Source organism: Radiomyces spectabilis, assembly GCF_025331425.1.
Source record: "Radiomyces spectabilis strain NRRL 2753 chromosome Unknown BYT42scaffold_3, whole genome shotgun sequence".
In the NCBI taxonomy this organism is placed as follows: domain Eukaryota; kingdom Fungi; phylum Mucoromycota; class Mucoromycetes; order Mucorales; family Radiomycetaceae; genus Radiomyces; species Radiomyces spectabilis.
The window spans coordinates 224,579-251,326 of record NW_026251928.1 but is presented as its reverse complement, the minus strand read 5'-3'; the positions used below and the strand labels follow the sequence as shown (position 1 = coordinate 251,326).

Genomic DNA, 26,748 nt, shown 5'->3' with positions numbered 1-26,748 from the left:
GAGGAACAATTAACTTGGCGAACAGCTTGCTACGGGAATCACCAGGACTGACGGCAAAACTGTAGGCAACCATTTTTTATATACCCAACAAATGGAAATGAAATTATTGTAGAAGAATCTTCTCTTCCCTTCATTGACCTTTTTCTTGGCATCTAAGTTTGAAGCTACTAGATGTCTGCTTTCCTTCATCTTTCACCCACTGTTTATGTCTTCAAATGCCGGATGGCTTCGATTCTCTTCCCTCCGTTCTTAAATTACTTAAGAAAATAAATACGCGTATTCTTACAAGCTTTTGCTTCAATTAGCGGATGAGAAGGAACCCAAAATGATGCAGGAACAGGATCAATATAATATGAAATAATAATGACTGCTGGCATGCAACGATTAGAAGGTCCAAAAAAAAAGAAGCACAAATAACTCTGCATCAAAACCGACGAGTGCAATCCCCTTGATCTAACGTTCTCTGTATTTTCTTTGTATACTTTGGTACATTTAGCATAATCAAGTCTGCTGTCATCTATTATGATATGTCTCAAGCCCAGCAAGCGGCTGAATTCCTATCCAAAGCCATGCGTTATTTTTGGACAATAAAGAAAAACCATGCAGCTTTTTTTTTTCTGGTTTATTGTTTCGTTTCCCGACATTGGATTCGTCGATTCCTTGCCAGTGCCGGTAAACCTGGTGGCTCAAATGTGACTGTTATTCGTCCGTCGATCTCAGCTCCAAAAAATGCATCGAGCGCTTCAAAGCTGAACGACCTAATAATTTGTCTCCAGTTCTTGCGTGCAGTATCATGAGCAAATTGGTCGTCTTTGAGGGAAGCAATTACTTGCGACAGCGACTGGTATTAGCTACCCTTAGCGGTAAAATCGTGCGCATCAACAAGATTCGATCCGACGACGAAAATCCCGGTATTCGAGGTATGGAAAAACGGGGATCTTACAGTTGGTCATGGCATTCCTGTTAATTTCCTTCTTACAAAGATTATGAGGCAAAATTTCTCCAATTGCTTGAAAAAGTAACCAATGGATCTACCATTGAGATCAGCTATACTGGTATGTGGCCGTGTTTCTGTCGATTCGACCGATGGATCTAAACTGTTCGTGAATAGGTACTTCCATTCTTTATAAACCTGGTAGCATCATGGGTGGACGAGTGGAACATGAGTGTGGAAACGAGCGTGCTATCAGTTATTTCTTGGAGCCCATGATTGCATTGGCACCTTTCTCGAAGAAGCCTTTTGCCCTGAAGCTGCAAGGCATTACAACAGATCATGTCGACGTTTCGGTAAGATTTTCTTGGTCCTTTGCTCTATTTTTCCCGGTTAACAATACTTATACCCCATTTTTATCAGGTGGATATCATTCGAACCGTGTTATTGCCACAAATGAGTCGATATGGTATTGAGGGCAACGTGGAGTTAAAGGTAGGGTCGAAGGAGAGAAAGTTGATGGTTGAGTCCTTCCCTAATTTCGGTTCTAGATCACAAAGCGAGGTGCTCCTCCTCTTGGCGGTGGCGAGGTTCTTTTCTCTTGCAACAATGTACGACAGCTGAAACCTGTCCAGTTTACAGACGAAGGACGCATTAAACGTATACGAGGCATCGCCTATTGCACGCGCGTTTCACCTCAGACCGCCAATCGATTAGTGGAATCGGCCCGTTCATTACTGAATCGATATATTCCTGACGTTTACATATATACGGATGTTTACAAAGGCGCAGAAAGCGGAAAGTAAGTGATCGCAAGGACGGCATCAACTGTTTGGATCAGGAAAATGTTAAGCCAACGATCTCGATAGATCTCCTGGTTTCGCCTTGAGTTTGGTAGCAGAATCAACTACCGGTGCACTGTTATCTGCAGAAAAGGCAGCACAACCGGGTCAGACTCCTGAAGACGTCGGCGTCATTGCCGCCAAACTGTTACTTGAAGAAGTTCGCAAGGGAGGATGTGTAGACTCGGCTAGTCAGTGGTTAAATTTATTATTTATGATTCTTGCTCCAGAAGATGTGGGAAAGATCCGCATTGGACAGCTAACACCATTCACGTAAGCCACCTATATATATTTTATGTGAAGAGAACTCCATTCTGGTCATGGTAACTGACGTGTATGTATGTGTATATCTAGCATTCAATATCTGCGCGATCTCAAAGCTTTCTTCGGTGTTTCCTTCAAGATTCAACCCGATGAAGAGTCGAATACCATTTTAATGACATGTGTAGGCATTGGTTACGTAAATCATAACAAGAAATCAACATAGATGCATTTTTATTTCTCATTTTTCTCTGTATATTAAAAAGTTCTAAACGTTTTTCAATCATATTCAATTAAATATTGTGCACTTATAACAGAGGCTGATGAGAATGGATTGATCGATTTTGCTGTAACTGCCCATCATCCAGTCAAGTAACAACGGAAATGTAAGAGATGCGTCAAAATGATTTTACAGTATGCAGAATGCAATATCTCAGCTTTCGGCGGCGGATAGGTCGCAATCACACAGATGGCTGGCTTCTTCAAGATTTGAAATGCTGCTGGAAAAGCGGCAAGCAGTATGCAAAATTTCTATGAAGATCATGTTTATATAGGATTGATATCAGTCTATTTTTTTTTCTTTCTTTGATCGAATCCCACAGACGAGTAGAAGGAGCAAGTTCTGCAGGTAAACAAGCACTCGCGTTCATGGTATTGTATGTACGGCACGATTTGTAGATGGATGGTTCAAAGGGCGCCCATGATGACTGTTAAAAATAAACTACTGAACATATCAATTTCCCAAGTTCCTCAGTATTACAGCAACGCATCTCATCTGAATACTCTGTTACTAAAAAGTGACAGAGTATTGTTGGAAACCGTCCACCGTCCACCGAATCTTTTGTGTAATGAAAAAGAAATCATTCTCTTCTCATTAAAGCCCAAATTTTTTGATTATTTTGCGGTTAACAAATCACAAACGGATATACATTTCTAATGCCATCATGATATCCCTTCTCCTGTAAGAAGCGCTACCTTTACTTGCATCCGATCTACTTCGGGAATGTTGTTGAGCGAGTACAGTATCTCGGCTAAATCCCGCCGTGTTGCGACAGTATCCGATCTGCTTGTGTCACTGCAGACGACAGGGAACACATTTTTTATGAAGGCCAATGGCTCCACGACTGATTGGTACTCCAAAGAATAATGAAAATGTCATGTACAATTATCTATTCATTTCCCGGTGGTGATTTAGGAAAGTTAGATTGTTTGGCAACAGTCATGATGTTTTGGTTGTCTTTTTTGTATACATTGTTATTGTTCCCTCCGATAACGGATTGTTGCACCATAGAATATACGCGTACTCTCATATCATGACACCGCTTGTCACCAATATCATCATCAACGTTGGCAATAGCCTCAAAGAGCTTACATGGGTTCATCATAGATGAGATATCAATAAACAATGAAGATCAATATTTGTTTAAACGAAAAACGATCCTGAATATTGAATTCGCGTCTTTCTTTTTCCTGACCTATCAGACTGTTGCTAAAAATACCTAGACACCCAAAAGAGAAGGTGTGTTTACATTATGGCAATGGATACAACCGGAGATGCGGGTTCAGGGGTTCATCAAAAGTTCACAATAACTCTTCTTTTTATTTACGTGAAAGGGAGATCCCGTTTCAAAGGGAAAAATGAATGATCATCAGCAATCCAGTTTACCAACCACAAGACTGGCGTTACCCAAGAACAACCGATTCCGTACACACACACACCTGTGCCTGTGCGACCGCTGCAATCAGTAACCAATAAAAAGTTGCATGCCCAGCCCCGATTTGTATCTTACGGGAGTACAAGTGGTGTGAAGCGAAAAAAAAAGAGGGCAGTGACCATCGTGGGTCCTCAGAAGAGGTATTCGTTTGCAAGGACACTTCTTCATCGTAGGTCAATCAAGACAGCACGTTTAAGCTTCTGTTTTATCCCATCGTTGACAACATATATGGGCTTCATTTTCAATGAAAATTTATAAAAGAAAAAAAACGAACTTTGGAAGAAAGTGGGCGACGCTAAAAGAGAAGCTTTCTTTGACCGTAAGGATAAATTGAGTACGAATAACAATCTCTCTTTCAATCAGCTTTTTCCCAACACCAAAAGAAAGAACAAGAAAAAAGAGAAAAAGGTAAGAAAAAATTATATGTGAAAGGAAATCTACTTGGACTCCTCGGCATCTTCAGGCTTGTTTTCATCAGCCTTGTCGTTGTCTATAGAAATAAATGGTGAGATCTCCCTTTTCTTTCCAAGACGGATGTCTTTTTTTTTTTTTTGCCTCAAATCCAAAATGAGTGAAAGTGAATGCTATTTTACCTTCTTGCAAATCAGAAGTCCACAAAGTCAAGTTATCTCTCAGCAACTGCATGATGAGAGTGGAATCCTTGTAAGATTCTTCCGACAAGGTGTCGAGTTCTGCAATAGCATCATCGAAGGCTTGTTTTGCCAGATGACATGCGCGATCGGGGGAGTTGAGAATTTCATAGTAGAAGACGGAGAAGTTCAAAGCAAGACCCAAGCGGATAGGGTGAGTGGGTGCCAAATCAGTTTGCGCAACATCAGTTGCACCCTTGTAAGCTTCGTGAGCCTCAGTGGCGGATTGCTTGCGCTCTTCACCAGTAAGGAATTCAGCGAGATAACGGTGATAGTCACCCTTCCTAAAATTCAAGAAAAAGCACATCATTGAGGACAAACCGTGCGACAGAAAAAAGAGATAGTCCAGTTAAATAAACAACATACATCTTGTAGTAGAAAACCTTGGATTCACCACCCTGAGCGTTGGGAAGAAGATTGTCGGATAAGACGGACAAAATGTCTTTGCACACCTCTTGAAGTTCCTTTTCAATCTTTTGACGGTAAGCCTTGATCTTTTCCACTTGGGCGGTGGAGCCTTTGCTTTCTTCCTTTTGTTCAATGGAGGAAACAATTCTCCAAGATGCACGGCGGGCACCAATCACGTTCTTATAGGCGACAGATAAAAGGTTGCGTTCCTCAACGGTAAGTTCAACACCCATCTATCGTTGTAAGGAAAAAAAAAAGTCGCAAGCATTAGCAGAGAGCCAAAATAAGCCCTGTTTTCCTCGGTGATTTGGGTTTTTCTGGGGCAATGGGAAAAAGAAAATAAGGGGGGCAAAAAGACAAAGTCCCAACAGCTTACCTTGGCAACTTCCTTGGTGTAGGAGACCATTTCTAAGAAGCAACAACAAAGATATCAATAAAGTGTACATAATGGTGTATACGCGTTTCACCACTTACCATCGTAGCGCTCGGCTTGCTCAGCGAGCTTAGCCATGTAAACATTATTATCACGCTCCTGAAGCATAAAGAAAAAAAAGTGAGTACTGCTTGTCCTTGAAGATGCAGTTGAAAAAGCGATGATGAGATTTGCAACAGTGTCATCTTGTCATCTTGAGCAAACTAGACTCACAAAATGGAGTCCAGATGACGAGATGAAACCAGAGGACAAAGAGAAAAGTGGAAAAGGAAAAGGGCCTCAAACGTTTTAGCGTCTAAAAGGCACATGGAAGGTTCTCGAAGCGCGACCCCATCCCATAGGAGGATATAATATGTTACAGAAAGTAAGTACTTACAGTAGCCATGTTTGGAGTATTAAAAGATGAGTTTTTGAGATTTAAGATGGAGAGAGGGGAAGACGTTGTCAGAGTTGTGAGAAGAGAAAAGAAAACCCAAAGCGCTGGCCAGTCTAAAAAAAAAATGCCTTGCGGAAGTTGACGTAACGGCTATCGCGGAGTTTTAGTGTACGAATGAGAAAAGTTTAAACCTCCACTTCAGTCTCCGGAAAGTCTTGCGCGGTTTGTGTGACACCAAGCAAAAAAAAGTGAGTTGGAGCATGATCATGAGCCAGCCCGTGGGTCGGAGAAGGAACCAAAGAGACAAAGGCAAAAACACCGAAAGGAGACACAGCATCCCACCGTCATTCCTTTTTTTTTTCTTGCTTTCTCTATTCTTGTTTAATGCATTCCTCTTTAGACTCGCCCTTGCTTCTTTATTGATGTTTTTACTCTTTTATATCTGAGAAATCACGTCCATGGCCAGTATTACCGTCATTGAACCGTAGTTTCGGTTACAATCCACGAATGGCAATCATAACAGCACTTCACTGTCTGTGAAGCGATACGGTGTTCTATTAACAGTTATGCCAGCATTCTCTTTTGGCATCCTTCATTCTTATTCATGTAGAGGCCAAAGAGTCGATGTTTGCGTTTTGCATGGAATATTCAGAGTTGGTTGATTGACAGTCGCGACAACCAAGACCCTGTTACGCCACAACACGTAGGCCGACGATCACAAGTTGCACTTGGACCGTCATCACCGTGCCCTTTGAGCTGCGAAGGAGAGGGACCCGATTGCTACATTTTCATCTGCGGCCCAAGACGTTTTTCATTGGTTTTCAAATAGCCCTTTTATCTCTAAAAAAGTGAAATGAGGCCCAGTTCATTCGATACTGCTGCCACAGAGACAAGAGACAATCATGGAGTGGCCAAAAATTTCGTGCTTCATGCTTGCTACGGTTAGTCCAAAACATACATCTCCTATGGTTCCCGCCCCACCCAAAAAGGTCAGCAGCGGAATACATATCCCGTGTCCATAACAACAAACCGACTTTATGTGTATAAACCATACGGTATCGCTTCATCACAAAGCCATTGCGGCTAGATGACACTGACTTACTTTGTAAAGTAATCATGCCTAGACAAATGAAGCATGTTCTGGAGGACGGATGATGCGGGGAAAACTGTTATAAACAGCTTCACGTGCATTCTTAACATGCCTGAGTTGAGATTTGGGCTCATTATCTTGGTCATGTGCCTTTTTCTTACTTCGTGATATCATTTTGCAGTCATCCAATTATTCCGCACCCCAACTTCGTCTGGCACTACCGGTGGTAAATCCATGCAAAATGGTTTAGTTAGCCAGTCAGCCAGTCAGCCATCAGACTATGTCTTTGTGACTGATTGTATCCTCCCGTTAATAACAGCAAGGACTCTTTTCAACTCCTTGTAGTGGTGGCAGCAGAAAAAAAGTCCGCCCAATCTTGATTCAATCACCGGAAGTGTTTGAAACCACCATCCGATTCCGTGCATTGTCTCCCATGTGGCAAAATTACCTCAAGTGGTAATTCAGCAAACCCGCCCAATTTAACCGGGTGCTCAAAATCGTGCAAAAACAATGGATGTTTAATAACTACCGAGCTTCAGAGACGCGCCGATCGTAGATAAGAGATAAATAAATAAATGAGGATATTGTACAGTAAAAAAGTATGCATGATTAAATATACAAAAAAGAAAGATGGATGTCTAAAAATGGGGTATATCATACGCTCGCATTATCATGTTGACAATGGCAAACGTACCTTCTCCCAGCACAAATCCGCTTGCCACAATAATGATAAACACATTCCCTACATGATGTCGATAGTCCTTGAAGACATGATGTAGGAACAAGGGGACACGACTCCAGCCCTTCTTTTGTTCACAGATTTCGCTGTCGTCGGCATCACAGTATTTGGTCCAATAGTATCCTAGAATACCTCCAATCACTCGCGCCAACGTAAAGCTTGGTGGATTGTAGATGCCAATAGCAAAAGCAATGCCTTGAGGAATATATCGAGACTTGGTTGCCGAAGTTTCCTTGAGAACAACCAGGACAGCAAAGACCATGGAAAACAGGAAAATGAATTCGGCTACATGCGGTGGCAGAGGATGCCCGTTGACCAAACGTGACATGTCCAACCAAACTTGGGCAGTAGGCACCGGAAATTCAGGTCCCGGAATACTGTAAATGGTGCGATACAAAATGTATGCAACTGTCATCAAGCAGCAGTAATGTGTCTGTGAGATAACGTGATCAACCAAGTAGGTCACAGGTCGTCCAACTTACAAGTGGCAATAAATGCGCTCACACAGGAGCCGATCAACTGGCCATAAAATTGAGCTTTCGGCGAAGCATGCAATAGATGTCCAGTCTTCAGATCTGGAACGTTCCCAGAATAAAAATGTTAGCCGTATTGTTATGTCATCTAATGTCTGTACAAAACCCACCTTGCATCAAATCTCCTGCTTGCTGAGCGCCTGATTTGTCTCGGTTTAAGTTATCATGATTCATGATGGAAAGCTTCTTAGTTCTAGGTCCATACCTGCTTCGGCAATACCACCCGCGATCAAATTGGCTGCAATGCCGCCAGGGATCATGGCTGCGAAGATCACTTGACTGATCTTGCCTATACCACTAACTGGATTCAAATCTGTTTCACCGAGAGCTCGTACACCGAGCACACTTAGCAGCAGCGCAACGGCTACTGCCAATAAAGTCATCTGAACCGATAGGATAGTAGGTCCAAAGATATAGCGGACGAGGTACACACACAGCAGGGTTGAAAGCACCAATCCAACGACAGTGGTGGTCCGAGAGACCCGTTGCTCAGCAGGTGCATCGTCGTCGTCGTCGTCTTCAACCGCAGCCACAGCTGTTTCACCTGTGTCACTTTCTTGGCTGTTCCAACGTTTGACATTTTGGGTGCTATGATACAATTTCACCAAGGAACGCATCATTACCATGCCGAGTGATACAACGGATTCTGAGATCATCACGCCCAAGGACACCCATAAAATCCACCCTTTTGAGCCTGTTTTCCAGTCATCGATTGGTCCTGGTGCCCATCCAGCATAATACGCCATGGGCGAAAGGATACCCCAACCAACCACACAACCAAGCAGCATCGACAGCGTCGTCGGAAGTCCCTGGAATGTTATTAGGATTCTGTTTCTTTTTTCTCCATCTGTCACGCTTCAGCCCAGTGTAATCCTACCATGATCACGCCTTGTCCCACGTAACTGAGACTCGGTGTAAAGTACCATTCCCACGCGCGGAGATTGATCATATTGAAAGTTAACCAATTGAACACCGGAAGTGCTGTAATGATAGGAAAAAAGTACGATAAGAGGGTGTAAGCTGATGATAGGGAGAATGAACCGATCAGTGCACGAAGTTTGTATGTCCACGATTCTTCAAAGGCATGATCGACGGTCGAGATCTGGGCGGATAGATCCTGGCGAGAGTATGCTGCGGACGAATGATAGGAAGGAAAAGAATGCAGCAGTGGCTGATGCTCGGTTTGTTCGGGTGATTGAATGCGTCGTCGGCGTCTGCCTTGCTTTACTGACGGATCAGGTATTTGATGTAATAAACTGATCATCTGAGCGGTGGCGGTGCCTGATGGAAATCGTAGTTTTTCACGGACGATGGTTTGTTTCCGTAGAGGCACCGCAAAAAATACTCCAAAAAATGCCACTCCCAAAGACCATAAAACGAGCTGCTTGGCTGTCAATATGATCGGTCCACTTTCGTTGTCGTTCTTGTTCATGAGCTCCAATGCAGGCAATACTCCTACAAATCCTAAAATGGCAAAAGCACGTCAGATTATTGCATTGTCACAGTGACTTTGTCTATCTGTCATGCAAATTTACCAGCTGCAAGAGGCATTGTTCCGGTAGCAACGGCGGTGCTTTGCAATACAACATTTTCAATAGGTCCAAACTTTGTTCTGAGCATGCTTTGAAATGGTTTGAATAATGCGAACCCGAGAAGAGAGGATTGAAGCGACATCATCGAGATCCAGCCTGTCTGAAGTCCAAAATACATGTTCGAGAAACACATGAGAGTGCCAATGGCTAAGCCCACGCATACCGCACGGACCTAACAACTTCAAGTTAGCCAATATAAAACCGAGACATCCACAATGTCTTATACTTGCAGTAAAGTGGTTCTCCATGTCTCCGTCAAAGGTCGTGTTGTCTGTTGGCCAGGGGCGATCTGCAAGTGGTCGAGAAAAAAATTAGCCACCTAAAGCCGCTATAAGGACATTATGCCACTGGCGCTCTGGTACCTTTAGAATGGGAGTGCGATCCGGACGATCGATCGTGAGATGGGTTGGATCGAAGTGTTGGCAATGCAGTAATTACCTTGAAAGTTATAACTTTTTTGACTTTCGTTTTTCAAACGCAGAATTCAGGAGGGCCGCGCAGAATGACGGAATTTGTGAGGCATATCATTGGATGATGGTGCGACCTGGGGAAGGTCCGATGACAAATGAATCCAAAATGCCCTTGCTTATTAATCTCTGCTCACTTTTTTCCTGCGTTTCGGACAGAAACAATAGCAATACATTCTCCAGCTACTTACGCCCGATGTCATCATGGCAGCGTTAGTTCCGTTGATAATGATCGTTCATTCAGACCCTGCGCAGTCATCTTTGTCCCTTATTTAATCGGGCACCAGTATCCGCCGATGGTTGTTCCCATTTTCTTGAAACAACATCTTGATTTCATTGATTTTTGTTTAAATTATCAGTGGTGCGATAGACGAAATGCAACATTCAACTGCCTGGCAGGGGAACGAGCCATACTTTAGAAACCTGCACCGTTGTGATTAATTTTGACACCTCCGATAGTGCAAACGTCCAATTTCTACAAACTGAACCTAAATCTTTTTCATGATTCGCAACCATGCTTCTGGTAGTACAAAGCCTTGTCTTTGCCGTTGCACAGAGTATCGCTTCGTTTAAACGTACACAGTATTGCAGTTGTGTCGGTGAACCTCTTACCAAATAATAGAGCACCTTGTGGAGAAGAGACAAGTGGTCCGATTACTGTATCCGAAACTTACAGGGATCGAATCCCGGGATCTGGCTTGATTCACGCTTATACTTTCCACCAGCGATGTCACATATGGCTATATCGCTGTTGTATCATTGTAATGTTTACCTGTTGCTGTCAAGTCACCAGGGAAATTCCTTGGAAACTTGAACTTGTTCCTCAAAGAGTTTAATGGCTCAAAATAAAAAGCATTTCGGCAGCAAGTCGCTGCCACCAGCAATTGACTGATCAATGGTTCTGTGTCAGCAGCGTTAATGCCGTTTCCCTGCAATATTTACAGAATAGAATGAATAGAGAAGATAAGGTGCTGGATAGATATAGTCCAAAATATCAATGACTCTATTAAGAACCGCAAACAGCAAAGCGTAATCTATGATGGTTCGAATGGATGACAGTAAGTCATGAATATAATAAAATAAAATAAAATATTTTTTTGACTGCTTCTGCCATCATTTTTGGAAACTGCCCACAATTCACATCAGGAAGTTTGACAAATGCTCCCGAACCTACACGTCGTTCTCCACTATGAGCTTTACCAATGCCACACAAAGTCCAGAAGTTGTTGATGGGGTTTTTCAGCATGAATGAAATGTGAATTATTGTCTACTTGTTTTGAGAAAAAAAAAGGAAATATACAGTGTTTCTAACCCTCTATAATGGACAAACTTATTCCAAAATAACGGTGGCGCCAACGGCCTCGAGTGCCTTCTTAAGCTTCTCAGCTTCCTCCTTGGGAACAGTTTCCTTTAGCACCTTGGGAACGCTTTCGACAAACTTCTTGGCCTCTACAAGGTTCAAACCAGCCAAATTCTTCACTTCACGGATAACCTTAGCCTTTGCAGATGCATCCACCTTTTCAATCTTGATGTTGAAGTCGGTCTTCTCGGCGGGCTTTTCCTCTTCAGCAGCGGCACCAGCAGCGGGTGCACCAGCAGCGGGCATGGCAACAGGCATGGCGATATCTTGGATGTTCAAACGAGACTATACACCACATCACATTGCTGTGAGCCATAACTGCCATCTAAACTTTTCCTGTTTTCATCTTACCTTGAGTTGTGCAACAAGTTCAGAAGTCTGCAACAAAGTCAAAGTCTCGATTTGATCAACGATGGCGGCGATTTTGGGATCGGCCTTGGCGTCAGTACCAGGGGTGGGAAGGGGTTGTTCAGTGGTGTAGCAACGTCGCGCAAGAACAGAAACGGGTCTCGACATACTAAGCAGGCCAGTTAATATCGAAAAATCCTTTCGTGTTCAGGAACTAGTAAAGAATTTACCGAATGCTCTGGCGAGCGGCCATGGAAGTAGTAGGCATCAATTTGGAGGTCAAGCGGATCTAAGCAGCAAAAACGGTATAACGTTCAATAAACTTCTTCTTAATATAATGATAACGCTGTCTCTTGTAATTTACCATCGTGTATATTATTTTAGAGGTTAGCCCTTTTCTGAAATCAAAGAAGACGTAGCGTTCTCGACAGTGTTTATTTTTTATTTACAGTTTTTCTGGATGACCGGAAATCATTTCGCTCGTCCCCCAACCGTGACTGTTGTTTGTCCCTTGTGCCTGCTTTTTCGGGAATAACAAAAAAAAAAAAAAAAAAAAAAAAAAAACCTGGCATACCAAGCACCGATTTGAGTCCCTTGACTAGCCATGATGATGGCTTTGCCAGCTTCTTTTTTTTTATCAGCCTTGACAAGGAATTGTTCTGTACAGCATGAATGCACACTCCTCATTCCAAGGTCACTGATAGTCGGTTTACTTGAGTTTATTATGCAAAAAAAAAGTCACTTCTGAAGCAATCGAAAACAAACAAAAGGGAAAGAAGTGCCACTTTTAACGAAGCCGCGGAATTTTTAGATCCTGTCTAAAAGCTGAGCTTAGGCTTCTTCAAGATATCGATACTCGAATCTGAAAGACTCTGTATTAGCAAAATCAACTTCTTTAAATCATGGGCGACCAAAGAACTTACCGGAACTCGGTCTTTTTTCGTTGGCACCATGCACCTTCGTAATCAAAGTATATGTATGTGCCTTGCTCATATTCCTCTGTGATGATTTTTGGTTCCTCATGACGTTGGAACCATGTTAAATACTTTTTATGAAATCGCCAGGATTGTTTTTTCAGTTCTTTTGCTGCTAGGTATCTTTTTGTAAAGGATCATAACAATTCGGTGAGTAACGCTCGTTAAAAGGATAGATTCTTTTTACATCAACTTACTGCTGGTATGTGCCTTGCTGGTAGTAAAAGATGAAGAACAGTGCATCCATGTCGAATTTTTCGAATAATGCCGGATTATCAAAGATTGCCAAAGGTTGCTGCGGATAGTAGCTTGGTGTAAGGTACGGTGTTCGAGGTTGATAAATTTTCGGTCTATCGCAGGTAAAAAAATATATTTTAACTTTCGATCATCATCGTTCGCATAAACACATCCACCTCAATTACCTTTCAGAATCAATCAGATCCGGAACATGTTGTAAACTAACATCCAGCATTTGGTGTGTGTACATCATATCCTCTTTGGTAGCTGCTATGCAAGTCGATAAGTAATCCCATGATCAATCATTTCCAACGCTTCGGCACATACCCTTAGATTTGATGGCTTCAAAGGAAGACGCGAAGTCGGCGAGAGAAGATGGTAATCGGGCTTCATTCTCCAGGCTCTGCGACTGTGAGACCGCAGAGTCAAGTGGAGACTGCATCAGTAAAAAACAACAGGATGAGACCAGGATAAATACATCACAGAACACATGTCATTTGTAGCTTACAGTTTTGCCAGAATACTGTGCGGAAAGAAGATTTTGGGAAACAGAGTCGGCAGAGGTGGGTGCAGGGGATTGAGATTGTTGTTTTGGCTTTTCGATCTGTTGTGCTGGTTGCTTGAATTGATCTACTATCTTTGGTGGTTCGGTCCAAGCAGAAGGAATTTCGGCGGCTTTGTCTGTGTCAAAAGATGAACAACTCTAACTCTACAAGCAAAACCGGTCTCAGTCTTTACCTTTGTCATCTTTCAGCTTTGCTAGATTATCTTGAGAAGTAGACCCGCTGACACCTGCAGCTGCTGCCTGAGCATACTTAAGTCCCGTGGAGGGCGGTGTTGGCACTGATTCAGTATGTTTGACCGCTGCTGCTTTTGGAGCTGGCGCTTTTGCTATGGTTTTTTTTGAGTAAAAATGCTCTACAGTTTACACCGTCGTTCCATATACATACATTCCTCCGGTGATGCTGCCAACGTTTCTTCTAGTAGAGAGTGGTATCAGACACGAAAGAAAGGAAAGAAATACCACACCGCCATTGTTACTTACTCTTTGGACTGATTTGCAATTTCGAAGTACTGCGACTCAAGTCAGATATACTGCTCTGTGTCTTGTGATGGAAGAAATATATGTGTGAGTCATTTATATAACTCAATATCCCATGAAAACTGAGATGAGTCTTACCTCTTCTTCTTTTTCCTTTTCCTTTTCTTTCTCTTTGGCTGCTCGTTTTGATGATATTTTCTCCTCTTCCATTTTGGCTGCTTCTTTTTCTATTTACAAAACATAAGCATTGACAAAAAATACGATCATCCATCGTTACGGTAACAGCAATTACCTTCTTGCTCACGGTGGAATTCATCGGTGCGGATAGCATACAGCTCTTCTTCCTCTTCCAAGTTCAAATCATCATAAACGAACTCATCTTCTTCAAAGTCAGGTTCCTAATGAACATGTGATTTTAGCTGCAAATCCTAAAGTAGAAGGAAAAAATAACATCGCAAAAACTTACCTGATTACATTCTACATAGTACTGAACGTCGTCTTTGATAGCCATGACCTAGAATGACAATGGCGTTATAGGTAAGACTCATTTGCCATGGCATCAGTGTAATAGTGGAGCGCACCTTTTCCGGTTCCAGATGGTCGTTTTCCAACAGTCGTAGAATAAGTTCTAATCGGCTAATGTGCCATTTATTACGTTCAATGGCGTGATCGAGTTCATTGGAACGTTCAACTTTGGCGTGATCTTTTTTGCCTTTTCTTGTTGTGCCTTGGAGTGTTTCCAGTTCGTATTCTGCCGATTCAATTTGCCTGGATAACTCGTCTACTGTGCTGGTGATCCAATCGCAGGTGTCCATCTTTTCTTTCTCCTTCGGATCGAGCTTTTCCCTTTGCAGCAGGCCTTCTTTGGAGTACGCTTTTGTCTTCATCTCTTTTTCGATCGCTTTAAAGCGTTCCATCTGCGACTCGATAAGTTTTCGATTTTCAAGAAGTGAACGCTTATCCTTGATTTCGTTGGATGACAGCCATGTTTTGATCTGGTCGCGTAATCGTTGCAGCTTTTTGATTTCTTTCTTCAAATCCTGCTCGTATTTTTCTTTTTGATTCGCATTATTGGTGGAATGAATTTTATCAAAGATAGTCTCGAAAGTATCGACACCCTCGCTCACTTTCTTCAAGACCCTATCGATCTCGGCTATAAAAACAAGCGTAAAAAGATGAGTGCCATGGAGAAATGCAATGACAAGTAATAACGGTTGAGAACAAAGAGACTTGCTACTGTTATGTATCTGCATATATCTATATACATGCTACAGCGTAATAAAAAGTAGGAAGCAACTCACTTTGCAGCTTTTTCATAGACATGGCTTCAAAGGCGTAGTTTTTTTCCTTCTTGGAGGGTGTTGATTCTAAACCAGCTTGTGTGTTCTCCCAACGGATATTTTGGCCAACGTGCTGTGCCAAATTTTTTTGGACACCGAAAATGGCAGTTGATTGGTTACGTCATTGAGACAGTTGGGAGGATGGGAGGTCGGACCGAAAAAGGCACACCAAAAAGACAAAATTTTTCTAAATTTCAGCACTTTCGACAGCTTTGCTTTTTCGACTTTCATACATCATGAGCCAAAACGAAGCAAACACTTCTCTTCCTAATGCGACATCGAAGTTGTCCTTGAATCCCAAGGCCTCCGAATGGAAGCCTAGCTTCACCGCTAAAGAGTTCGTCCCCTCGTTCAGCATGCCTTCGGCTACGCCTGCTCCTGCACCTGGTATGTGTGTGATTTGCACTCTATTCACCACCACTTGATCAACTCTTCCATCTTGCATTTGACGGACTAACGTTCTTCTTTTTATTACAGCTCCTGCTCGTGTCATGAAGCTCACTTCGGAGCCCAAGCCTGGTAAGATTTTGCAATGCACTATTCACATGGCAGTGATATTAATTAGATGTGATTTCCGGCTTCTCTGTAGCTGCTGCCCCTGCACCTGCCGCAGAACCCGTCGAATCTACTCCCAAGGCTGAATCCAAGCCTGAACCTAAGCCTGAGCCCAAGGCCGAACCCAAGGCCGAGTCCAAGCCTGCTGCTAAACCTGCCGCTGCTACCAAGGCGCCTAAAAAGGAAATCAAGGAAGCTATTGAAAAGGCAAACGAAAAGGTGGATGCCATTGAGGAGGACCTCAATGCCATTGATGATGAGGTTGTTCAGGATTTGTACGGCAAGGAGCACTTGAACATTGTCTTCATGGGTCACGTCGGTAAGTGATTCTTCGTGATCGGTTCTTAAGAATGTGGGGCAACGAGGTGGAGTTGGAGACTAAATTACCCAATGTTTCTTTTCATAGATGCTGGTAAATCTACCATGGGTGGTAATATTCTGTACTTGACGGGTATGGTCGATAAGCGTACCATGGAAAAATACGAAAAGGAAGCCAAGGAAGCTGGTCGAGAATCTTGGTATCTTTCATGGGCTCTTGATACCAACATCGAAGAAAGAGCCAAGGGCAAGACCGTCGAATGTGGTCGTGCTTATTTCGAAACCGACAAACGTAGATATACCATCTTGGACGCTCCCGGTCACAAGAACTTTGTCCCCAGCATGATTCAAGGTGCCTCTCAAGCTGATGTGGGTGTTCTCGTTATTTCGGCTCGTAAGGGTGAATTCGAAACTGGTTTCGAACGTGGCGGTCAGACCCGTGAACACACCATGTTGGCCAAGACCTCCGGTGTCAATAAAATGATTGTCGTCATTAACAAGATGGATGATCCTACTGTCGAATGGGACAAGGCAAGGTAAATTGAGAAACCATGTTTTTGTGTCATCTGCAAAATTCGTGTCAAACTAACAAAAACATGGTTTTCTTTTAATCAGATACGATGAAATCTTGGGCAAATTGACTCCTTTCTTGAAGCAAACCGGCTTCAACCCCAAGAGCGATATCTTCTTCATGCCTGTCTCTGGTTTCACTGGTGCCAACATCAAGGATCGTTCCAAGGCTTGTACCTGGTACGATGGTCCTTCTCTTTTGGAATACTTGGACGGTATGCAGACCTTGGATAGAAAGCTTAACGCACCTTTGATGGTTCCTGTTGCTGAGAAGTACAAGGTATGTTTAATCACTCAATCAGATTTTTTCGCTCAGGCTGTTAAGGAACCTTTTGCATCTTTTTTAAGGATATGGGTACAATTGTTGTCGGCAAAATCGAATCTGGTCGAGTCAAGAAGGGTCAGAATGTATTGCTCATGCCCAACAAGGTAATTTTTGCCATATAAAGCTTATGCAACCCACCCGATATTGATGCTTACCATGTCCCTTTCTTTTAGCGTCTCACTGAAGTTACTGCTATCTACAACGAAACCGAAGAAGAAGTGGACCATGCTATGTGCGGTGACAACGTGAGAATGCGTTTAAAGGGTGTTGAAGAAGATGTATGTAAAACAAAACTCTGTGAAAGGGATTCCCGCTTATTGAGGGTTTTTTTTTTTTTTTTTTGGTATCGTTTGTAGGAAGTTCAACCTGGTTTCTTGCTTTGTGACAAGAAGAAGCCCGTCCGAACCACCACTGTCTTGGAAGCACAACTTGCTATTCTCGAGCACAAGAACATCATCTGTGCCGGTTACAACGCCGTTCTTCACGTTCACGCTGCAGTAGAAGAAATCACCATTTCTGCTCTTCTTCATCTTATTGACAAGAAGACAGGTCGCAAATCGAAGCGTCCTCCTCAGTTCGTCAAGCAAGGCCAGAAAGTGATTGCCAGAATTGAAACTGCTGGTCCCATCTGTGTAGAGCCTTTTGAATCTTATCCTCAGCTTGGTCGCTTCACTATCCGAGACGAAGGTAAATTTCTGCACTGAATTTGTTTTTTGTTTTCGACCAACATTCACTGACAAAATTTCGTTGGGGTGGGTTTCTTTGTTTTTAGGTAAAACTATTGCTATTGGTCGAGTGACGAAGGTTTTGGATTCCGAAGTTAGCGAACAGTAAATTGGAAATTGGGGCCAGCATATCATGATGATATGATCAAAAAAGTTTGTTTCTATAGTGTAAAAACCAAGTAGAGAGGAACCTCTGGTTCGGATGTGCTCAGGAAGAATAGGGTCTTCTATATAGAGTGATCTGTCACTGGATGGTTCAAAATTGGTTTGTTAATAAAATGTTTTACCACCTGTTTTCTGCTCTAGAGATGGCAGAGTTCACCGGGCAAAAAATGCAAGACTCTGTGTTGAGCTTGGGCGACTAACGGATATGGGATACGCTTGGAAAATGGCGGGTCCGATTGTTGCCGAGATGAGATTATCCAGCGGAGTTGCACGTGCGTTACGAGAAAGACGGGACAAGGGTGGAAATCGTGAGAATCCCACTGACTGATATTGGCTGAACAAACAGTACAGAACTGCTTTCATTGGTTTATTTGGGGAAAACAAAAACGATATGTAAACGAATATACGGAAAACAACAAAGAGTGAGGAAAGAATACAATGCCTTCTATTACAGGCCATCGGCATTCATTATTTTATAAATGGAATTGTTTACAAGGAAGCGCGGCGTTCACGGATAGAGGCCAACTTGTCAGCAATTTGCTGCAAGAATTCTTGAGTGGTGGAGTAGTGTTCACGGGTCATGCTGCAACAACAATGCAACGCATTAGTATTTGTGTGTTTTCTTTACTTGTCTACAGCCAGTTTTTTTTTAACTTACTTCTTGCCGTGAATCATCAAGGCCAAATCCTTGGTCATGTGCTTGTCGACCTCAATGGTTTCGATACAGGCTCTTTCGAGATCCTGGGTGAACTGAAGAAGTTCAGCATTGTCATCCAACTTGGCACGGTGAGCCAAACCGCGGGTCCAGGCAAAGATGGAAGCAATAGGGTTGGTGGAAGTGGCGTTACCCTATTCATTTGCTCGGATGGTCAATATTCATGCCCACCTTGTTGCTCTCCTAAACTCAACTCTTGAAGCTTTCTTACCTTTTGATGTTCTCTGTAATGTCTGGTGACAGTGCCGTGGGCAGCTTCAGCTTCGACGGTCTTGCCATCAGGAGTGTACAAGACGGAGGTCATGAGACCGAGGGAACCGTAACCCTGAGCAATGATATCGGACTGCACATCACCATCGTAGTTCTTGCAAGCCCACACAAAGTTACCGTTGGACTTCAAAGCCTGGGCAACCATGTCGTCAATGAGACGATGTTCATACCAGATCTTCAAGGCATCGAACTGAGCCTTGTATTCCTTCTGGTAGATTTCCTCAAAGATATCCTTGAAGCGACCGTCGTACTTCTTAAGAATGGTGTTCTTGGTGCTCAAGTACAAGGGCATCTTGCGCTCGATGGCCATACGGAAACAGGCATGGGCAAAACCAATGATGGATTCATCAGTGTTGTACATGGCCAAACCAACACCACCGGACTTTTCAAAGTTGTAGACTTCGTACTTCTGGGGAGCGGAGCCATCGGCGGGGGTGAAGGTCATTTCGAACTTACCAGGGCCCGAGGCGACAAAGTCAGTAGCACGGTACTACACCAGCAAGAAAGTAACACGTTAGACACTCGTCCCAGAAAAACGATCAAACGGCCAAAAAAAGCGGCATGGATTTCAATCTTACCTGGTCACCAAAAGCATGTCTGCCAATGATGATAGGGCCGGTCCAGCCGGGAACAAGGCGAGGCAAGCTGTCCAAAACGATGGGTTCACGGAAGACGGTACCGTTCAAGATGTTACGGAGAGTACCGTTGGGGGACTTCCACATCTTCTTCAATTTGAATTCTGTGAATGAAAACGCCTCGTTAAGCAAAAATTGATTCCCAGTCTGCTTTGACATGCTATCCTAGCTTTTTTTACCTTCAACACGAGCCTCATCGGGAGTGATAGTAGCACACTTGATACCAACGTTGTACTTCTTGATGGCCTCGGCAGCATCAACGGTGACTTGATCATCGGTCTATATTATTTAAATGATGGCATAAGTCAATGGACGTTTCCCCCCGCTTAGTACCCTTGCTGTGGACAAAATGGTTACTTACAGCATCACGGTTCTCGACGCTAAGATCGTAGTACTTGATGTCCAATTCGAGATAAGGCAAAATAAGCTTCTCCTTGATGAATTGCCAGATAATTCTGGTCATCTCATCACCATCAAGGTCGACGACGGGGTTCTTCACAACGATTTTGCCGGGCATCTTTGTATCAACTACGAAAAGAAATGGAAGTAGAGTAGAAAGAAAAAAGGTAGATTGAAAATACCAGAGATGGTGTTATATAACTAGAAGCTGGCATCGAAAAACTCCGTATATAGACAAGATTGTGACAAGGCATGTCACCTGTGTCTTCCGTATTTGGTACATTATAAGACAAAAACGGGCATCAAAAATTTGACATCGTACAATGTACATCATCGACAGAGCCGTTTCTTGGGGAATGGGACTTTACGACCAATAAAAACGAGAAAACGTTTTACGCATCCCACTCGTTTAGTTTTACAGATCCCAACTTGCTCAACGATCAGATAAGAGACATGGATGGCGGGTCCATGCTGATGGCGTGCTCTGCCCGTTGCTTGTCGAATTTCAAACGCCGCTACAATGATATTATTGACAATGGGGCAGTCTACGATAATCCGATTTCCACAGCAGAAAAAGAAAACACAGCAAACATACTGTACTATAATAGCAATAGCATATGTTAGTGCGCCAAACCCTATTTATACCGTTGGCTGCCCTGATTTTTTATGATTATGCAATTTTAAACTTGTCCGCTGTTCTTGTGACTTTCCATGAACAATGGGGGGGATGAAATATCAACAGCGCTTTTGGGTCCGTACTAATCATGTCTCGAAAAAATCGGCTCCATCAAACTGTCAGTCGTAGCTTTACAATTAGGGCAACAGCCTCCTTAGAAGGCTAATCATTTAGGCACATCTTTTGACAAGCTTCTTCCAGTTTACGCGACAAAGAACATACATGCTATGCTGTTGCATCGCGCCCTATTACCCTGGCAACGACGAGGATTGGATTTTTATTCTCAAGCTAAGAGTATTGTTTAAAACCATGAACGAAAAGGTGGCTTCATCATTGACGGCTGTCCACCTGAGATCGAGTTCAAATCCCACTCCTCGAGCCGTCCCCATATTTGTCCTTACCTTTTTATGCCCTTGCTTTTCGTCTTTGTTGTTTGTTTTGTTCCAGATTGCTTTTCGGGTTTTATGCCTGGCTTTCATTCATCGGAGCCCTTGAACGAACCATATGTTGCTATAGGTGAATAATCCCTCTCACCTGTTGGCGAGATACTTTTGAATCTTAAGTGCTGCAGCATATGGCATCACTCCTCATCTCTTCTTTAAGCGTCCATCCAGCGATTTAACGGCTTCCTTTATATAATATATATATTTTCAGAGCTCTTGTTTTATTTTCAAGTTCGTTTCTATTGAGGACCTGAAAAAGCGCTCCGTCGCAACGTCTTCTCCGTTGATCACCATTGGGAGCACAAACAGTTAATTCTGACCCTTTCATTCGTCCTGATATATATTCTCAGTCAAATAATTCTCTGTTGCTGTTCTTGGAAAGTGACCTATCGGCCAGGCATATTTCATCCACTGGAATTTGATCATTCCGAATCATAGATTTTTTTCCTCTTAAATGTGCCAAAAAAATTGTCATCTTTTCTCTTTCCGTTCTTTGTTTTTCTCTCATCCTTCCTTAGTTTGAACCCTATCATCGACCTTCTCCATCACGTGTAACAACGACGACTATTCCCACCTAGTCTTTGTGCGCTACTTGCACTTATAGATACCCTTAAGTCCTTTTTATTTTGGCACAGTATTACTGCAAATTCATAGCAAGCGGCAAAATGGCCAATTGTCCTGAGCCCAGAAGCCTTCAGAACAACAAATTGCGCTTTGAATTCTCTCTTTCGCCAAAACGTGATTTTGGATCCTGTGGAGACCACTGAAGATGATCGCCGAAAACCACAACTATAAAAAATAATCGTGGCTAACGAATGTTATTAGTTGAAGGAAGCATCCAACCTGTCCTGTCGTACGCGGTGCCCCGGCCGACTTCGACCACCGAAAAATTTCGCAGAATATTACCTTTGCCACTTTTTTGGTGCCTTGCCAAAGCACACAGGCTTTCCACATGATTGACAAAAGGGTAAAAAAAAACGGTCTTTTCATTCTGAATTTGTAATTCCAAAAAAAAAACCGATGATTCAAAACGCAAAAAGTTATCGAAGCGCCCGATGGGGGGCTCGAACCCCCGACATTTGGATTAAAAGTCCAACGCTCTACCGACTGAGCTAACCGGGCTTTTCTTAAAAAATTTTATTTTAGAAGGTTGATATATCCAATTATAAAAATTTAAGCAATTTGATTGGTCAGCTAATTTAGGAGCATCCAATGAACGGGCGTTGAGATTTTAATTGCGTCGTTTCATTGGCCCAGGTAGAACAGCGATGCATAAACCTAGGCTATCCTTTATTTGTTAGCGCGAGAGTTTTTTTTTGGTTGCGTCCATCGAATTTATAACAGTTTTGCAGAGCTTAAAATGGACTGGATGCAAATAAACGGTGCGGCAAACAATGCGCTGGTTAACTTCGTGAAAAGTCCCACTTGACCCAGCCTGCTCTTCAAAAGTTTGGCTGTCAGAGAAACTTGGCACGTACGTCATTGTGACAGCAGACTTTTTTTTTCTTTTTTACTTCGGCGTTTGGCTTTGCCATTGAAGCGATCTTACCACATTCTTTAAATCTTTGCTCTTACATTCCGATTCTTTTTTCCTTCTGCAAATGGTCCAACAAAATACCAAAGGCGATGGCAAGAAAAAGCTTGCCTCAAAGAACGATATAAACCTGGCACAAGCGAACCCAGGCCACTTTTCTTTAGTTCGGTAAGTAACATGACGAGGATCCCTCCAGCGAATCACTGATCAAGTCATGTAGCAATTTCTACGTTGCTGATATTATTACGTTAATGAACGGTGTCTGCGGAGTACAGTCCGTTCTCTCTTCTATGAAGTACTTGGTGTCACACGATGTCGGTGATCTTTATCGAGCCATGTTATTTATGCCGTTTGGCCTGTTCTTTGATTTTATGGATGGACGCGTCGCACGCTGGAGAAAGGACTCGTCACTGCTTGGACAAGAACTGGATAGTCTGGCGGATCTTGTAAGTAAAAGATAATGTGGACGATGGCATCACCCAAAACTGATCGGAAGTTTTTTTTTCTATTTGCATCGCTGTCAGATCTCTTTCGGTGTAGCGCCAGCGGCTTTGGCATTTGCAAGTAAGTTAAAACGGTAGTGCAGTATTATATAAACGCATGTAAACCAGTTATTTTCTTACAGTTGGTATGCGAACGTATCTTGATACCATCGTGCTTACGTACTTTGTATCATGCGGTATTGCCCGTCTCGCGCGTTATAATGCCTCGGTTGCTCTTGCACCAAAGGACGCTACCGGAAAAGTCTCGTATTTCGAAGGCACACCTATCCCAACATCACTCTCCTTGGTTGCTCTTTTAGCATATTTCGTACACAATGATCTGTACATGGAGTCGCTTCCGGGAAACATCATTAAGGTCTTCAATGGTTTGGACCTTCATCCACTCGTGCTTGTTTATGCAGTGAGTGGTACCCTTATGATCAGTAAAACTTTAAGAATCCCGAAACCATAAGAAAATGGAATTGTAAACTTTTTACGCAAGCTTGTCAAAATGTATAATACAGGTTTTTCATTTGAAATGAAGGTGGCGGACAATAAAAAGAAAAAATACGAGTTATTACTTATTCGATATAGCTGCCTGGCATATGGCTTCCTTCTGATTGTGCATCGGAAGTAGGTTCTTCTTCAGCATTTGAAGCTGTTGGTCGACTTTCATCCAAAGGTTGACGTGCAGTCGTCGTATCTTTTGATTCCGTATTCTTGTCATTTGTGTTCTCTTCTTCGTAAATTATTGCCGGGCCCCGACTTGCAGAATTTTCATGATGCGACGGTGAAGAATCGCGCTTGTTAGGTTTTGAAGAAGGCGACTTTGGCGATTCCTGTGTGGGGGATTTGGACTGCGGTTCGGAGTGGGGTTGATCCAACGCTTCGTTATGCGGTGGAACATCTCGATGACCACGATGCGGGGAAGATGGGGCTGAAGAGGATGATGCACCTTGTTCTTTAGCTGCTTCCGAGCTGCGTCTAGAGCTCGACAGTAGAGAAGTCCTTACACCTGATGTCCTGGTAGAATCCTGATCCAAGGAAAACGATGATGATCTGGTATCATCGTGTGGGGGCTGCATAAGGCTGTAAGGTTGCGATGATGTCGTATTCATACCATGATCATAGTTACGATCAGTCCAATTGGAATATTCGTAGTATGCATTAGACATATCGTTGTGCATCTGTCCAGGTCTGGTTGAAAGGGAGGTTTCTGAATTGCTCGATGGAAGTGGAGGCAGTGCTCGGTCTTCGTAGCCCAAATATTGTTGATTGTCTCCATGTGCAGGAGGTTCGCGAAACTGTTGCGTTGCAAGCTTGAGGATTTCGGACCACTCTTCCATTTCATGCAAATCTCGGGCTCTAAACGTGTAACTTTTTTCCAATGACAGTCCTGGGTGCGGATTTCGACGGCGAATCTCCAAAATCTGATTATGGTGCATGAACTCACTGGATAAACCATTGTACACATCGCAGGATGGCAAAAAAATGCTGAAATCCGGATGTCGTCCATCGGTTTCATATTGTCGAATGCTTCTGTATCCATGTAAATATCCAGCTACATGGACAGTGATTTAGCAAATAAAGAAATCAAAAGCTGCTTTCTTTGACGGACTTACCAGTCGTGAGAACGTATAGCCCCTCAATCCAATGCTTCGTGATGGATGTTTTGCGCTCCATCGGTCCCATCTTGATGGATTGTGCAAGTCTATGGTGCTGATTCGGATAATACATTGCGCCATCACTTTTGTATCCGGCTTTATCCGACACCATGCTGTGTGCGTTGCGTCTGGTGAATTCTTCCCATTCGGCTGAAGGAGCCACAGATTGGAATATCGTCATGACCTTGTTAAGCATATCTGACGGCTCCATTTTTTGGCGTCGTCTGAAACCTTGCAAGCGTTGGATAACACCGCGGCAACGTATAATAATTTGTTGCTCAAATTGACCGAGTTCATTCTGCAAATTTAAGATATTTTGATGCAGTTCATTCTCATGCTGATACAATTGGTGGAAGCTGTTGATGATGGCTAGTGATAAGAGGGTCAGCTATATATTCTGTAAGATTCTGAATTAGGTTTGAAAGACTCACCGAGATTGATAAGATAGGGATCAGTATTTTCTGCCGCAGCCTCAGGATCTTGGCTGAGGGTTCTGATAGCGGCATCGAGTTTTCTCACAAGCTGATCGATTTTCATGCGATTATCGTAGAGTTTACTGGTGTTTAAGCGACTGTCGTTGCGAACTGCACCAATTGTATATTTGATATCCGATTTCACCTTGCGCAATGCATAAATGACTTCTCTGCTAAGATAATTGGCATATTCCTGGTGTAGCACACTGCTGTCCAGCGAGTAATTGCGAAAAGATCCCCAGACGTCCTGAATTCCACCCTTTGGCATAAACTGTCCTTCAGAATTAGAAAACGGTACTTGAATAGTCTTTCCTGCCATTGCATAGCCTTGAGCGGTTTTTAATTCTGTATCCATGATTTGCTTGAAGAAAGCCACCTAATGATTCTCGCTTTTAGTGACACAAAGAGCGCAAAGAAAAAAATAAATAAAGTTCCAGCATTTACCAAATCTTTGATGGCTAGTCGCCACACTTCTAATCGTTTGCATAAAAATCGTGTAGGATCGATCCCCCCTTGATCCATGCGATAAATTTGTTTCTGAATGGATGTGACGCCGGAATTCCTTCCTTTCAATGATAAGCCTCGCTTTGGACGAGCGATGAACACCGGTGCGGGATCTTGACCTGGTTCTACTTCAACTTTGGAATCATACTGAAACCAGGTACCACGATCGTAATCCTGTTGATTCTCATCATTGGGTTCATAGGAGTAGGATTGCGAATATCGATCGACAGAACTGGTTGAGTGATTAGGGAACTGAGTATTGAAGGTGGGGGATCGCCAAGTTTGCAATTGCTTCGAAGGCAAGGTCGGAGTTGAAATTGCAGACTGATCTTGGATCATTGAGTTCCTTTGACAGTAAGAAGGTGCTCGGTGGGAATAAATATGATAAAGATCAAAAAAGAAAGAAAACGTCAATGACAGTTTAATGAAATTACATTCAAACCCATAAAATCGGATCCCGGGATAATTTTGAGGTGGGAAAACAAAATACCCTCACAATTTGTTTCAGATGAAAGGCAACTGTCGTCATTATTTTTTCTGGAGTAGGACTAATGTAAAATGAATAAAATCACATACGACAACGATATACACAACTTTACTATTTCAGTAATATAGCTTGAATAAAAGCATGATCTTTGATGAATTTTATGCACATCAATGATTTCATGGGTTTCCACCAAATTGGGGGGTCCAACTTTTGATAAACATCATCTTTTTTTGCCGTGCAGTAATTATTCAAAGAGCGCAACATTAACCAGTGCATCTCCGTTTAATTTTATTTCGTAAGCATTGAGGGTTGCAGTCAATATGTGTTGGGTAAAAATTCTGCAAGAGTTGCAATCCTATTCCGAATTTACGCCATATAAGCATAATTCTGACAACTTGATTTTAACTATCAATGTTGTGACCAAATTGTATTCGTCCGAGTGATATCTCATGCATTTCAAGTAGTAGCGC

General features: G+C 42.8%; 9 protein-coding genes and 1 non-coding gene across 10 annotated transcripts; 3 read left to right on the top strand and 7 right to left on the bottom strand.

The window, feature by feature from the left end:
• The first annotated feature begins 754 nt into the window (after positions 1-754).
• Positions 755-2,353, top strand: BYT42DRAFT_558707 (RNA 3'-terminal phosphate cyclase domain-containing protein). The gene is made up of 7 exons (XM_051567022.1): positions 755-920; positions 984-1,055; positions 1,112-1,287; positions 1,355-1,426; positions 1,483-1,733; positions 1,801-2,046; positions 2,128-2,353. The coding sequence occupies exons 1-7, from the start codon at positions 794-796 to the stop codon at positions 2,258-2,260; spliced, it is 1,077 nt and encodes a 358-aa protein (XP_051425840.1). The 5' UTR covers positions 755-793; the 3' UTR covers positions 2,261-2,353.
• Positions 2,354-3,895: 1,542 nt separating this feature from the next.
• BYT42DRAFT_558699 (14-3-3-like protein) lies at positions 3,896-5,721 on the bottom strand. Its single transcript, XM_051567021.1, has 6 exons — positions 5,617-5,721; positions 5,282-5,339; positions 5,184-5,215; positions 4,766-5,040; positions 4,343-4,683; positions 3,896-4,239 (listed from the first exon to the last, which is right to left on the bottom strand). The coding sequence occupies exons 1-6, from the start codon at positions 5,623-5,625 to the stop codon at positions 4,187-4,189; spliced, it is 768 nt and encodes a 255-aa protein (XP_051425839.1). The 5' UTR covers positions 5,626-5,721; the 3' UTR covers positions 3,896-4,186.
• Positions 5,722-7,344: 1,623 nt separating this feature from the next.
• On the bottom strand, positions 7,345-9,688 carry BYT42DRAFT_491195 (OPT oligopeptide transporter protein-domain-containing protein; the record flags this gene model as incomplete). The annotated part of the gene is made up of 6 exons (XM_051564057.1): positions 7,345-7,853; positions 7,928-8,020; positions 8,089-8,118; positions 8,184-8,787; positions 8,856-9,442; positions 9,514-9,688. 6 exons carry the CDS (start codon positions 9,686-9,688, stop codon positions 7,345-7,347), a joined length of 1,998 nt encoding a protein of 665 aa, XP_051425838.1.
• Positions 9,689-11,137: 1,449 nt separating this feature from the next.
• BYT42DRAFT_558677 (ribosomal protein L7/L12 C-terminal domain-containing protein) lies at positions 11,138-12,194 on the bottom strand. Its single transcript, XM_051567020.1, has 4 exons — positions 12,110-12,194; positions 11,976-12,034; positions 11,749-11,914; positions 11,138-11,682 (listed from the first exon to the last, which is right to left on the bottom strand). The coding sequence occupies exons 1-4, from the start codon at positions 12,110-12,112 to the stop codon at positions 11,368-11,370; spliced, it is 543 nt and encodes a 180-aa protein (XP_051425837.1). The 5' UTR covers positions 12,113-12,194; the 3' UTR covers positions 11,138-11,367.
• Positions 12,195-12,338: 144 nt separating this feature from the next.
• Positions 12,339-15,397, bottom strand: BYT42DRAFT_558674 (Not1 N-terminal domain, CCR4-Not complex component-domain-containing protein). Its single transcript, XM_051567019.1, has 14 exons — positions 15,300-15,397; positions 14,580-15,151; positions 14,465-14,512; positions 14,291-14,396; positions 14,137-14,225; positions 14,002-14,062; positions 13,907-13,936; positions 13,695-13,847; positions 13,465-13,637; positions 13,284-13,392; positions 13,142-13,223; positions 12,917-13,069; positions 12,669-12,842; positions 12,339-12,607 (listed from the first exon to the last, which is right to left on the bottom strand). Exons 1-14 carry the CDS (start codon positions 15,319-15,321, stop codon positions 12,577-12,579), a joined length of 1,803 nt encoding a protein of 600 aa, XP_051425836.1. The 5' UTR covers positions 15,322-15,397; the 3' UTR covers positions 12,339-12,576.
• Positions 15,398-15,574: 177 nt separating this feature from the next.
• BYT42DRAFT_491433 (P-loop containing nucleoside triphosphate hydrolase protein) lies at positions 15,575-17,940 on the top strand (the record flags this gene model as incomplete). Its single annotated transcript, XM_051564078.1, has 8 exons — positions 15,575-15,731; positions 15,928-16,212; positions 16,300-16,747; positions 16,827-17,061; positions 17,130-17,210; positions 17,280-17,384; positions 17,463-17,793; positions 17,879-17,940. 8 exons carry the CDS (start codon positions 15,575-15,577, stop codon positions 17,938-17,940), a joined length of 1,704 nt encoding a protein of 567 aa, XP_051425835.1.
• Positions 17,941-18,322: 382 nt separating this feature from the next.
• On the bottom strand, positions 18,323-20,166 carry BYT42DRAFT_602647 (isocitrate dehydrogenase [NADP]). Its single transcript, XM_051571057.1, has 6 exons — positions 19,978-20,166; positions 19,796-19,895; positions 19,560-19,720; positions 18,923-19,471; positions 18,655-18,845; positions 18,323-18,579 (listed from the first exon to the last, which is right to left on the bottom strand). Exons 1-6 carry the CDS (start codon positions 20,131-20,133, stop codon positions 18,486-18,488), a joined length of 1,251 nt encoding a protein of 416 aa, XP_051425834.1. The 5' UTR covers positions 20,134-20,166; the 3' UTR covers positions 18,323-18,485.
• Positions 20,167-22,183: 2,017 nt separating this feature from the next.
• BYT42DRAFT_t34 lies at positions 22,184-22,256 on the bottom strand. Its single transcript has one exon. It is a non-coding gene; the product is annotated as a tRNA-Lys (tRNA).
• Positions 22,257-22,464: 208 nt separating this feature from the next.
• On the top strand, positions 22,465-23,747 carry BYT42DRAFT_558671 (phosphatidylserine synthase). The gene is made up of 4 exons (XM_051567018.1): positions 22,465-22,836; positions 22,889-23,114; positions 23,193-23,232; positions 23,294-23,747. The coding sequence occupies exons 1-4, from the start codon at positions 22,736-22,738 to the stop codon at positions 23,620-23,622; spliced, it is 696 nt and encodes a 231-aa protein (XP_051425833.1). The 5' UTR covers positions 22,465-22,735; the 3' UTR covers positions 23,623-23,747.
• BYT42DRAFT_611102 (uncharacterized protein) lies at positions 23,732-26,130 on the bottom strand (the record flags this gene model as incomplete). The annotated part of the gene is made up of 4 exons (XM_051571461.1): positions 23,732-24,711; positions 24,773-25,183; positions 25,246-25,663; positions 25,732-26,130. 4 exons carry the CDS (start codon positions 26,128-26,130, stop codon positions 23,732-23,734), a joined length of 2,208 nt encoding a protein of 735 aa, XP_051425832.1.
• Between the last annotated feature and the right edge of the window lie 618 nt (positions 26,131-26,748).

Coding starts and splice junctions, on each gene's coding strand:
- BYT42DRAFT_558707 (XM_051567022.1), top strand. CDS start 794: ATGAGCAAATTGGTCGTCTTTGAGGGAAGCAATTACTTGCGACAGCGA. Junction 1,056..1,111: donor CATTGAGATCAGCTATACTG/GTATGTGGCCGT, acceptor GTTCGTGAATAG/GTACTTCCATTCTTTATAAA. Junction 1,427..1,482: donor AGGGCAACGTGGAGTTAAAG/GTAGGGTCGAAG, acceptor TTTCGGTTCTAG/ATCACAAAGCGAGGTGCTCC.
- BYT42DRAFT_558699 (XM_051567021.1), bottom strand. Junction 5,216..5,281: donor GCAAGCCGAGCGCTACGATG/GTAAGTGGTGAA, acceptor GTTGCTTCTTAG/AAATGGTCTCCTACACCAAG. Junction 4,684..4,765: donor AAGGTTTTCTACTACAAGAT/GTATGTTGTTTA, acceptor CTTGAATTTTAG/GAAGGGTGACTATCACCGTT.
- BYT42DRAFT_558677 (XM_051567020.1), bottom strand. Junction 11,915..11,975: donor GCCGCTCGCCAGAGCATTCG/GTAAATTCTTTA, acceptor TGGCCTGCTTAG/TATGTCGAGACCCGTTTCTG. Junction 11,683..11,748: donor AACTTGTTGCACAACTCAAG/GTAAGATGAAAA, acceptor TGTGGTGTATAG/TCTCGTTTGAACATCCAAGA.
- BYT42DRAFT_558674 (XM_051567019.1), bottom strand. CDS start 15,321: ATGTCTATGAAAAAGCTGCAAA. Junction 13,848..13,906: donor GGCAGCATCACCGGAGGAAT/GTATGTATATGG, acceptor AAAAAACCATAG/CAAAAGCGCCAGCTCCAAAA. Junction 13,638..13,694: donor AAAGCTGAAAGATGACAAAG/GTAAAGACTGAG, acceptor CTTTTGACACAG/ACAAAGCCGCCGAAATTCCT.
- BYT42DRAFT_602647 (XM_051571057.1), bottom strand. CDS start 20,133: ATGCCCGGCAAAATCGTTGTGAAGAACCCCGTCGTCGACCTTGATGGT. Junction 19,896..19,977: donor GCGTCGAGAACCGTGATGCT/GTAAGTAACCAT, acceptor TAAATAATATAG/ACCGATGATCAAGTCACCGT. Junction 18,580..18,654: donor TTGATGATTCACGGCAAGAA/GTAAGTTAAAAA, acceptor TTGTTGTTGCAG/CATGACCCGTGAACACTACT.
- BYT42DRAFT_558671 (XM_051567018.1), top strand. CDS start 22,736: ATGGTCCAACAAAATACCAAAGGCGATGGCAAGAAAAAGCTTGCCTCA. Junction 22,837..22,888: donor GGCCACTTTTCTTTAGTTCG/GTAAGTAACATG, acceptor CAAGTCATGTAG/CAATTTCTACGTTGCTGATA. Junction 23,233..23,293: donor AGCGGCTTTGGCATTTGCAA/GTAAGTTAAAAC, acceptor ATTTTCTTACAG/TTGGTATGCGAACGTATCTT.